Consider the following 12,860-nt stretch of genomic DNA (forward strand, 5'->3'; position numbering starts at 1 on the left):
TGTGAAGAACAATTTTGCATGTGCAAGACATGTGTACATTTCCATAAGGGAACTATATGACAGGTAGCCTAGTGGTTAGAGTGTTGGGCCAGTAACCAAAAGGTTGCTAGATTGAATCCCCTAGCTGACAAGGTAAAAATCTGTCGTTCTGCTCCAGAACAAGGCAGTTAACCCACTGCTCCTAGGCCGTCACTGTAAATAAGAATTTGTTCTTAACTGACTTGCTTAGTTAAATAAAGGTTAAATAAAAAATAAATACACATGGTGGGGCATCAGGAGAGAATGCAGGACAATGGAGAGAGGGAGGGAGGAAGGGGTAAGGGGATTATTTGAGTGGCCAGCCTAAATTATGTTATAATTATGTATCCTCATGTTCCTATATAATATATGACATGGGTCTAGAGCTTTCAAGGGGACTTCAGTGGGCCTATTTGGCAAATTATTGCTTTCATTGAACCATATTACAGCTTCACAGACATACATTTTCGTGCTCCCTGGAGTTGGTATGTACAATTGGACATAAATCGAGAACAGATCTAACATGTTGTTTTGTTGACGCGCAATACATGTTAATTTGCTAAAGTGAACAGAGGAGAGCTGTAAAGTGTGCAGTGACGTAGGACAGTCTATGCGATCGCATGCTGGAGTTTGTACTATTTGCCTATGGAGGCTGAGAGAGCAGTACCGCAAACAAAATATTTCAAATTCTAAAAGCAGTCGGTCCAACTGCAGTGAAGTGGAATCGGAGCTGAAACACCCAAAGAGCGAGAAAGACTGTGGCCCGCCACTGCGTTAAGAGGATACCGGTGTAGTTTTGGCAAACACATCATATTAGGCGATTTCTGAAGCTGAGCCTGCGAAGCACTCTTCCCTTTTCACTTTTTGGAGCGCAGTGGGCAGATTTAATTCATGCTGTGGTGTATGTTCCCTAGATATTATAAGTTAAATGGTATTTTGGAGACCTTAGCATTGAGAAAAGAAATATTGGAGCACCTGACCAGTCCCACATCGGAAAAAAAACAATACATGGGAGGACTGTTATGAAGAGGATTGAAAAAGGACGACGCAAAAGGCTGTCAACGCTTTGAAGTTGGCGAGACCCGACATCAATCTCTAACCGAATTTCAATAGGCCCACGGAATTAATTATTGGATACTGCGGACGGAACCTCTGATGACCGTTTTATGTACATGGAGAACAATAGATATTTACCTGTAGGCTATTATTAAAAGCAAGCTAAACGCAGTACCCTGGAAAGTCCATTCACCGGAATATATAGCGGTGTAATACAGAAGGAAATAGACTACTACGGATCAACATTATACAAAAAAAATATTTCCGAAGAGACGTTTGAATTTCCTCTGAAATGGACTGACATCGATTAAAACCAAACATATCTCGATAAGAGAATGACCGGCAATTTAGAGGCTGTGTTATAAAATAAATGAACGTTTACTTAAACACTTTATTGGGACTTCATATTTGAGAAAATGCATAACGATAAGTAACTGTTGGTTGTTCATGTGAGCAAGATTCATTCCGAAAGTGGTGCGATATCCTCTCTTGTGAGAATTGAGTATCCCTAATCCGGTACCGGAGGCATCTCGTGGTAACACGGTAACTGCGGGAAGGCAGGAGTCCAGATTGGAGATATCAGCAAATAAACGCACAGAAAAATGTGGCTGCGAATTCTTCTCCAGGTATGTCAGGTGCATGCGAGATGCTTTTAAATCATTGTTGTCCTTTCAGTTAACTGCTATGTTGTAAAAAAAAAAAAAATTGTTTTGTTGGCAGCTGAGATTGTGTTTTTGCCTCACTGCTTGGGACATGTTTTTTTGTTTTTTCAAATCAAATCAAATCAGATTGTATGCGTCTCATGCGCCGAATACAACTGGTGTAGACTTTACCGTGAAATGCTTGCTTAAGAGCCCTTCCCAGCGATGCAGAGTTAAAAATTAATAATACGAAGAAGAAAATAAAATACTCAAGAATGGAGCTATATACAGAGAGTAGGCTACCAGTAGGCGTACCAGATCAATTTGCAGTGGCACGAGGTTTTTGAGGTAGATTTGTACACGAGGGCAGGGTAAAGTGACTAGGCATCAGGATATATAATAATAAGAGTAAAATAAGGAAAAGAGGAGCAGCAGCAAAGGATGAATGTAAAAGTGTGTGTGTGCAGTATATGTGTGCGTGTGTGTTTTCCGTTTACAACTCCTGTAAATAACAATATCTAGTGAATAATATTACTTAAAATGCAGGTTATGTTGGCACTGGAGCTCTCGAGCACTACGAACTATTATTATTAAAGGGGATATTGCTAAATATTGTTATATGCATTTTGTTGTTAATACATTCACTTGGCTTGTATTCAAGAATACAATTAAACGCAGTTACGCGCTGACAATGTTGAGACATGAAATATTGCAAATATGACTCAGCAGGTATTCCATTTAATTTAAATCCGCAGGAGACACATGGCTGTTGGCCACAGCTTTTGGGATCAATCTAAGTCTTTCAGCCAATCTTGGGTGTTGTGGCTCGCCTGATTTAGCCTAACTCAGGAGAAGATTACGCATTGTCATTACACGGTTGAGTGAGGGTCAAATCTAAATCGGTAGGATTAAATATGCCTGTTTTCTTATACAATCATCACATCCACCGAGCCTACATGACCTGCGGAGATTGAAAGCCCCGACAGCAACAAAACAACTATTCAGCACTTGCATAGGCCTACTACTTGTACTGGATTCTTCAATCTTGAAGTTGGAGAGGTTTGGCACCTCGCCGCATAGCGCACCGCATTTTGATATCATAAATCAAAATACAAACACTAAAAATAAGCTTCTTCGAACCATTGACATTGCCGACACATGCCAAGCCTCTTTATCCTCATTGTTTTCACTTCATGATTAAAATCTTTTGCCACAACTTGTGGCCAAAATGAATTCTTTATGCTGTGCGGAATGATGGAGTTGACAGCTTTACAAAAGGTTGCACAAGTGTATAAAGAAAGTAAGCTTACACAGTGGAAACACAGGGCAGAGATACAAAGCCTTCTAATTCTGCATGGAACATAAATGATCCATGTGTTCTGTTGTGTAAAGCAAGGGTTACCCATGCAATACCCCACGACAAGGAGCAGTAAATACGGAAAGGTTGACACATTTTGTTCCATGCATACCTAATGTTTACGCTGGAAATGTTTGGCTTACAGACAATTGTGTATCTGGTGTACGCATATGATCATACCTTCTATGTGCAGTATATTCAAAACAGTCTCAATATAGACACCCTGATGCATTGAGAATCAAACTCATGCAGGTGCAGTAGGGGATTCATTTTTACACAGCCACTGCCTGTGAATCACACTAATCCTATATTGCTTGAGGTAAGTCTGGCATTTGTCCAATGGAGAGAGATTAGGGAACTCTACCCAGGGCTATGAGGTGAAGTGATTGACAGTTTTAAATGCAGTGAGGGTTGACATTCTAATTAAAGCAGAAAAGACAACCTGGACAGTGAGGAAGTGAAAATGCAAATAAAACCAACTATGCATATCTGATTGCAGATCAATCATCTAGTTAGACAACATGCAAATTATCAGATCACTTTCGTTTTGACTGAGCAACTATCCCATGTCTTTGATTAATTTGATATGTAAATTTGATTATGTTAAAGTGAATCAACAATTTGTAATTTTAATACTCTCCATTTGCCAAACTGTCTGACTCTGTAAACATGTTTTTCCTGTCCACCAACCTATACATTTTACATTTTCGAATGAATCACCAACATAATGTTATTTTTATACTCCCAATTTGCCTGGCAGACAGACTCTGTAGGCATACACATTTTTTCCTCTCTACCAAACTTTTAAGGACAGTCCTAAACAGGGCCCTCTTTCAGAGGCAAACATATCCTTGTCCCTTCATCAGGTGTGAACGTCAGTCAGACTCCAGTCTGTTCAGCCTCTCAATAAAATCTCAATGTCCACTTCTTTAACTAAAGATCTCAATGTACCCCTAGTCACAGTCACAGTCTGGGTCTGTCTGTCCTCTCTGATCTAATTAACTCATCACAGAGCCCTCAGATGGAAAGGACCAGACCACAGAACGGACATTCCCATTCAATTCTAGTTAATTCTAGTATACTGTAGTAATTATATTTCTACGGGCACAGAAGCTACAGAGATAGAAATCCTCCCGCCTAACCATATCACATAGCTGAATACTAATGGCTGCTTGGCTGACAGATGGGAAACTGACTTTCAGTTTCCCATCTGACAACAAGGTTCCCCAATAGGCGGCCCGCGGGCCAAATTCGGCACCCAGGTGATTTTATTTGGCCCCCCAATTTTTCTTAGAAAAAAATATATATCTTTATTAATTTATTTTGACATAAAAGACTGTAAAATCACCAGGAAATCAGCTCAAATAGATTGCAATTCAGGAAATCTGTTCCCAAGTATTTCCACACATAAATAAAGAGGTTATTGTAACCCAATGTAATCAGGGTTTGAATTTCTTCTTCTTTTGTCAAATCTATTTGGGCTTCATGCTGTCAACACTCATTTACAAATGAAGCATTTACAATTGGAGCATTTGTGTTTAGTGAGTCTGCCAGATAAGAGGCAATAGGGATGACCAGGGATGTTCTCTTGATGTGTGTGAATTGGACCGTTTTCCTGTCCTGCTAAACATTTGAAAGGTAACGAGTACTTTTGGGTGTCAGGGAAAATGAATGGAGTAAAAAGTGCATTAATTTTCTTTAGGAATGTAGTGGAGTAAAATTAAAAGTTGTTAAAAATATATAAATAGCAAAGTAAAGTACAGATACCCCCAAAACTACTTTAAGTAGTTCGTTAAAGTATTTCTACTTAAGTACTTTACACCCCTGAGGTGTTGAATATATTTTTGTAGAAAGCAGGGTGCCATTTGGATTGGTTTCCAAATGGCACCCTGCTGCCACTGAGGAATATAATACATCTGTGTGACCATGAACAGCGCCGGCGACCTTTACCACAGCCATGTGTCTCATTGACTACCTACAGTTGAAGTCGGAAGATTACATACACTTAGGTTGGAGTTATTAAAACTCATTTTTCAACCACTCCACAAATTTATTGTTAACAAACTATAGTTTTGGCAAGTCGGTTAGGACATCCACTTTGTGCATGACACAAGTAATTTTTACAACAATTGTTTACAGACAGATTATTTCACTTAGAATTCCCTGTATCACAATTCCAGTGGGTAAGAAGTTTACATACACTAAGATGACTGTGCCTCTAAACAGCTTGGAATGTTCAATAAAATATGTAATGGCTTTAGAAGCTTCTGATAGGCTAATTGACATAATTTGAGTCAATTGGAAGTGTACCTGTAGATGTATTTCAAGGCCTACCTTCAAACTCAGTGCCTCTTTGCTTGACATCATGGGAAAATCAAAGGAAATCAGCCAAGACCTCCACAAGTCTGGTTCATCATTGGGCGCAATTTCCAAATGCCTGAAGGTACCACGTTCATCTGTACAAACAATAGTGTGCAAGTATAAACACCATGGGACCACGCAGCCATCATACCCCTCAGGAAGGAGACACGTTTCCTAGAGATGAACGTACTTTGGTGCGAAAAGTACAAGTCAATCCCAGAACAACAGAAAAGGACCTTGTGAAGATGCTGGAGGAAACAGGTACAAAAGTATCTATATCCACAGTAAAACGAGTCCTATATCGACATAACCTGAAAGCCCGCTCAGCAAGGAAGAAGTCACTGCTCCAAAACCACCATAAAAAAGCCAGACTATGGTTTGCAACTGCACATGGGGACAAAGGTCGTACTTTTTGGAGAAATGTCCTCTGGTCTGAAGAATCAAAAATAGAACTGTTTGGCCATAATGACCATCGATTTGTTTGGAGGAAAAAGGGGGAGGCTTGCAAGCCGAAGAACACCATCCCAACCTTGAAGCACGGGGGTGGCAGCATAATGTTGTGGGGGTACTTTGCTGCAGGAGGGACTGGTGCACTTCACAAAATAGATGGCATCATGAGGCAGGAAAATTATGTGGGTATATTAAAGCTACCTCTCAACACCAGTCAGGAAGTTAAAGCTTGGTCGCAAATGGGTCTTCCAAATGGACAATGACCCCAAGCATACTTCCAAAGTTGTGACAAAATGGCTTAAGGACAACAAAGTCAAGGTATTGGAGTGGCCATCACAAAGCCCTGACCTGAATCGTATAGAACAATTGTCTGCAGAACTGAAAAAGCGCATGCGAGCAAGAAGTCTACAAACCTGACTCAGTTACACCAGCTCTGTCAGGAGGAATGGGCCAAAATTCACCCAACTTATTGTGGGAAGCTTGTGGAAGGCTACCCAAAACTTTTGACCCAAGTTAAACAATTTATAGGCAATGCTACCAAATACTAATTGAGTGTATGTAAACATCTGACCCACTGGGAATGTGATGAAAGAAATAAAAGCTGAAATAAATAATTCTCTCTACTATTATTCTGACATTTCACATTCTTAAACTAAAGTGGTGACCCTATCTGACCTAAGATAGGGTATTTTTACTAGGATTAAATGTCAGGAGTTGTGAAAAACTGAGTTTAAATGTATTTGGCTAAGGTGTATGTAAACTTCCGACTTCAACTGTATATGGCATATGTGCATTTACTGTACACTATGGTTTGACCTTTCAAGACGCATAATGTACGTCCTTCTCTCCCGACTCCCGTCACCTATAAAGCCATCTATTGTATATCATGCCTGCGTCTGAAATGTTACACTTTTCCCTGTATAGTGCACTATACCAAGCAGGTGATACATTGATGATAAAGTATGTGTTCGACGGCGCAAGGCTGAAATCCTTGAAAGTGCTTGCATCAGCAGCTCCAACTGAACATATTAATCACTGATAGCTAGGTTGCCAGCACACACATGTTTTAAAGCCCACCTTCCCCAAGCCAAGGTGACTGGACTGATTGCTGCAGATAGGATGAGGCTTGAGAACTTCGATCAGTCAAAGTTTGAAGCCCAGTAATGAACCAATATCCCACTATACAGTATGTCATACTGGGCTATACTATAGGTGAGGCTGCCAGGTGTATCTATCAGTAAAGTAGTCTTTTACAGTGGATATGGAAATGTAGTGTTTGCACTCTGCAAGATTGGACATTTATCAGAAGTACAAGTTCTCTCTATTAAGGTTAGGTGGGAGGGGTTGAAGGCCAGAGGGGGACGCCCTTCTATCTGGTCAGGGTCATGTTCAGTAGAGCACAGCGTAGCAAACCGTAGCAAATCACTTTGCTACTCAGTGTTCTTATTGGACAAGTTCATGTACAGAGGTACCTCCCTGTTTTAGTCCATTTAGAAAATTATTCCGCCTAATGAATAGGACCCTGGTCATGTACAGCCCTGAACCTATCGCATTGATGGATAGCTCAATGTCACACATCATGACAAGAGTTCTGCTGCAGATTTTAGTAGATGTTTCCTAGTCTAGCCCATGAGGAATCTTTGCCACTTCTATGCAATTGGTCCCAACGTATAGCAAGCAACTGGAGGAGAAATTCTAACCCCTTGTTTTGATTGAGTCACAGGATATCAGGCTTCTTTTGACCACCACATCTAAAATCCTGATTAAAAAAATATATAAAGTAGAAATTAGATTTGTATTGCAATACATACACTACCATTCAAAAGTTTGGGGTCACTTAGAAATGTCTTGTTTTTGAATGAAAAGCAAATTTTTTGTCCATCAAATTGGCCAGAAATACAGTGTAGACGTTGTAAATGACTGTTGTAGCTGGAAACTGCTGATTCTTCTATGGAATATCTACATAGGCGTACTTAGGCACATTATCAGCAACCATCACTCCTGTGTTCCATTGGCACGTTGTGTTAGCTAATCCTCTGTCCAGTGTCTGTGTTCTTTTGCCCATCTTAAATCACAAAAAAATTTGCTTTTCTTTCAAAAACAAGGACATTTCTAAGTGACCACAAACTTTTGAACCGTAGTGTACATTCAGAGTTCCTCAAAACAATACAATGTATAAAAAGAAATTGGAAATGGTATGAAGCAAAAGAATATGTCATGACACATCATATAGACTGATGGCTTAAGATGTACCGGTAGTTGCTGTCTTTGCTTAACTACATATTGATTGCCTCCTGTGTAAATTCATTCTCTAAAAAAGGTAACCAAATCGGAGGACAGGACATTTACGTACCAAAGGTAATCAGTTTTAGATCCAATGCGGATGATAACAATCATAGATGCTCGGAAAAGCCTTTGCTTGCCCTTTCCCTAAGCCCCTTACAACATGAGCCCTGGAAAATTCTCCGAAAACGGGTCTGATCAATTTCAAGGGAAACCTCAGAGAGCTGGGTATTTAAAAGGGGCAGTCTGAGATTCAAACAAAAACAACGCAGCCACCACTTTTAAAATGTCAAAATGTATTCATATTGACCCTTTAATAAAATGAAGGAAATAATTCCGGGCGAGCCAAACTGCGATCCACCTGCTGACTTGCATGGCTATTATTTATTTTTCTACATCACGCTATGCTCACAGACACATGTATAAAAGCACTTAAAGACACTGTAGGAGCACTCACTGGCTGCGTCCCAAATGGCACCCTATTCCAACAGGGTCCATTGGTCTATTAGAAGTAGTGCACTTTGCGGGGAATAGGGTGCCATTTGGGACACGTGCCTCTCTGCCTTGTTTCCATAGGGGTGCTGTAAGAAACTGATGTGTCAGTCATAAGGCCAATCAGTGCTGTGGAAAGAGGTGGTTGGGGAGACGGTGGTGTAATAACCTGGTTACATAGAGATGATGCAGTCATGGCTATATTGTAACACGGTCTTAACTGGTGTTTGTAGGTATACTGAATAGATTAGATATGGGCCACACTATTTATTTGACCTTAGAAAAAGCAGCACTGAAGCATTGGAAGATAACTGTTAGAGATTGCATAGCACAGGGCTGAAGGGTATGATTCACAGACACTGACATCTAATGTAAAGATAATTCTAAGCTGTGCATTGACTATTAGAGTTGAATTGGTAAAACTGGACATCCAGAAACTCATGGAATAACACGGACACGCTGCCTGATCATTCTCTGTCTACATCTATTCCTATTTTATTTTCCTATTTCATACTTCATGCTTTACTTTGACCGTCCATAATCTGAATCTGATTGGTTTACTCTTCATGTTGTTAAGGTTTGGTGATGGAGTGTTGTCGTAGATATAACAATACAGAGATTTTTATTTTCCAACATGAGCATTGTGAAACTGAAAAGCACAGAATATTTGCTGTCTAGTCCTTACATAAATAAACATGGCTAAATCAAGTAAATACCAAAGCAATAAAGCATCTATTTCTGGACAAATGTAATCTTTTATTTATTTTTCAAATGCTAGCCATTGTTGAGTTGTAGACTGTCAAACTAATTATTTTTTTTGTGTAGTCTATTTTAAGTATAGTACTCAATGGCTATAAACCTTAGTCTAAGGGATAACAATGTCTGAATAGGAATCTATGGGCCAGTTTCGCAGACCCAGATTAAATATTCCCCTGGACGCCAAACCACGTTTAATGGAATTTCTGTTTCATTTGAAAGTCGGCTTAATCCAGATCTGGGAAACCGCCCCATGACTTTTTCAAAACATAATTGCTTCATGATTCTTACATAGCTCTTGAGTTGGAGAGTGCGAAAAACACAATAAATTGTTTACTTTTTGCACATTTTGTCTTATTACAGCCTGGATTTAAAATTGATTAAATTGAGATGTTGTGTCACTGATCTAGGCACAATCCGCATAATGTCAAAGTGGAATTTTGTTTATGTGGTGAAAAAAATAAAATCATTGAGGCTAAAATGTCTTCAGTCAAGTATTCAACCCCTTCGTTATGGCAAGTCTAAATACATTCAGTAAAAATGTGCTTAAGAAATATGATAAATTGCATGGATTCATTCCGTGTTCAGTAACAGTGGTTAAAAAGATTGAATAACTACCCCATCTCTATACCCCACACATACAGATAATTGTAAGGTCCCTCAATCGAGTTTCAAGCACAGATTCAACCACAAAGACCAAGGCGGGGTTGTCAATGCCTCACAAGTATGGGCATCGATTGGTAGATGTATAAAGAAATTATAAGCAGACACTGAATATCCCTTTGAGCATGATGAAGTTATTAGGCTTTGGTTGGTGTAAACGATGCACCCAATCACTTCAAAGATACAAGTATCTTTCCTAACTCAGTCGCCGTAGAGGAAGGAAACTGCTCAGGGATTTCACCATGAGGCCAATTGTGATTTTAAAAAAGTTTGATATTTAATGGCTGTGATAGGAGAAAACTGAGGATGGATCAACAACATTGTAGTTACTCCACAATACTGATGTAAATGACAGACTGAAAAAAAGGAAGCCTGTACAGAATACAAATATTACAAAACATGCATCTTGTGTGCAACAAGGCACAAGAGATACTGCAAAAAAAATTGGCAAAGAAAATGTACTTTTTGTCCTGAATACAAAGCATTATGTATGGAGCAAATCCATTACAACACATCACTGAGTATCACTCTTCATATTTTCAAGCATGGTGATGGCTGCATCTGTAACAACTGTCGTAGAGAGGGAACCAAAGCGCAGCATGTTGATTGCTCATGATGAATATTTATTATAACTCAAACACTAAAGGAAAAATAATAAAGAGGAAAAACGAAAGCGCACAGTTCTGTCAGGTACATAAACTAAACAGAAGACAACTACCCACAAACACAGGTGGAAAAAAACCCTACTTAAGTATGATCTCCAATTAGAGACAACGAGGACCAGCTGCCTCTAATTGGAGATCATCCCCAAAAAAAACTAGAAATAGAAAAAACTAGAACCTAAACATAGATATACAAAACATAGAAAAATACAAAACACCCCCTGTCACGCCCTGACCTACTCTACCATAGAAAATAACATCTTACTATGGTCAGGACGTGACAGCATCATGTTATGGGTATGCTTGTCATCGACAAGGACTAGGGTGTTTTTGGGATAAAAAAGAAATGGAATAGAGCTATAAGCACAGGCACAATCTTAAAGGAAAATCTGGTGCAGTCTGCTTTCCAACAGACACTGGGAGACAAATTCACCTTTCAGCAAGACAATAACCTAAAACACAATGCCAAATCTACACTAGAGTTGCTTACCAAGACGACATTGAATGTTCCCAAGTGGCCTAGTTACAGTTTTGACTTAAATCTGTAATGAATACTCAGGGAGAAAAAGGTATAGATTCACATGCAGAGTGTGGCAGGTGTTTATTACGTCTTCGCAGAAGGCAGGAATAGTGGTCACAGGCAGGCAATAGTCATACATAGGTAGGCAAACAGGCAGGTGAAAAAAAACTAGGATGGAAGGCTAAAACTGGTTCTCACAAACGAGCTTGGAAAAGGCTTAGTAGAGTCAAAACGAACAATACCTCACAAGAACACAACAAAACAGAACACAAGGTTGACTAAGAAAATAAACAGAATGAACTGAACTAAATAAGGAGCTGACGAGACCAGGTGAGTAACTAACACAGATGAAATCAATGAACAAATGAAAGACAGGGCTACGTTAAAGAACACAAAGAAAGAACACAACAAAGCAGAACACAAGGTTGACCTTACAGTACTGTAAGTACAGTACTGACTGGGTAATTGGAGGTGGTACATGACAGGGTTGATGCAGTGGGTTATCTTGAAGGGACCAATGAAGCGAGGACATAAGGGGAGGCAGAGCCAGATGTCTCTGGTAGAGAGCCACACACGCTGTCTGGGGTGAAAGAGTGGCGTAGGTCGGCAGCGTCTGTCGGCAAAGCGTTTCTGGGTATTAGAGGCTTCCTGCAGATACCGCTGAGCGGTCTCTCATACCCGCTCATTACGCCGAAACCAGTCGTCGACAGCTGGGACAGTACCAGGCTCCGCCTCCCAGGGAAACATGGGGGGTTGGTAACCAAGTACACACTGAAACGGAGTAAGGCGGAGGGATGAATGCATGAGTGAGTTCTGAGCGTATTCGGCCCAGGCCACATACCGACTCCAGTCGTGTGAAGAGGCAGAACATTGTTGGCGGAGGTACTTCCCTATTTCTTGGTTCAGGCATTCCGTCTGCCCGTTGGTCTGGAGATGGTACCCGGAGGAGAAGCTGAGGGCGACCCCCAGTCAGTCACAGAAGGCTCACCACACCCGGGAGACAAACTGGGGCCCAGAGATGATGTCCTCTGGAATCCCATACAGACAGAACACCTGCTGGAACATACACTCAGCCAATTCCATGGTGTTAGGTAAGATGACACATTTTTGAAAAATGGTCTACTATGACAAGGATGGTGGTGTTACCAGAGGATTCAGGAAGGTCTTTGATGAAGTCAACAGGTATGTGGGACCAGGGTCTGTGAGGGATTGGCAAAGGTTGAAGCTTACCGGAAGGGAGATGACAAGGGCTTTTGGTTTGGGCGCAGACTGGACAGGAGAGTATGTAATCCCTTATGCCGGATTTCAGTGAGGACCACCAGAACTTACGGGCTAGAAGTTTGGTGGTTCATGTAATGCCCGGATGTCCTGACCTCAAGAACGTGTGACACCATTGCATCAGTTGGGGTCTAACAGCTGCTGGTACGTAACTCTTCCCAGCTGGTGTCTCAGGAGGAGCCAGGTCTGAGGTTAAGGTCTGAGGTTAAGGCTTTTTGTATAGCAGAGTGAACCTCCCACTGTACCGGTCCCATAATGCAAGAGGAAGGAAGAATGGATGTAGGGTCTGAGTTACTGGTCGGACAGTCAAACTGGCGGGAGAG

The 12,860-nt window shown here is 40.6% G+C and overlaps 1 protein-coding gene across 1 annotated transcript in view; it reads left to right on the top strand.

The window, feature by feature from the left end:
- Window positions 1-614: 614 nt before the first annotated feature.
- LOC115170939 (corticotropin-releasing factor receptor 1) overlaps window positions 615-12,860 on the top strand; it is a 183,312-nt gene continuing 171,066 nt past the window's right edge. The window contains exon 1 of the mRNA XM_029727338.1: window positions 615-1,700. Within this exon, the coding sequence (XP_029583198.1) occupies window positions 1,677-1,700 (24 nt within the window). The 5' untranslated portion in view covers window positions 615-1,676. The remainder of the gene's footprint in view (window positions 1,701-12,860) is intronic.

This window comes from Salmo trutta, chromosome 32, assembly GCF_901001165.1.
Source record: "Salmo trutta chromosome 32, fSalTru1.1, whole genome shotgun sequence".
Lineage (NCBI taxonomy): Eukaryota > Metazoa > Chordata > Actinopteri > Salmoniformes > Salmonidae > Salmo > Salmo trutta.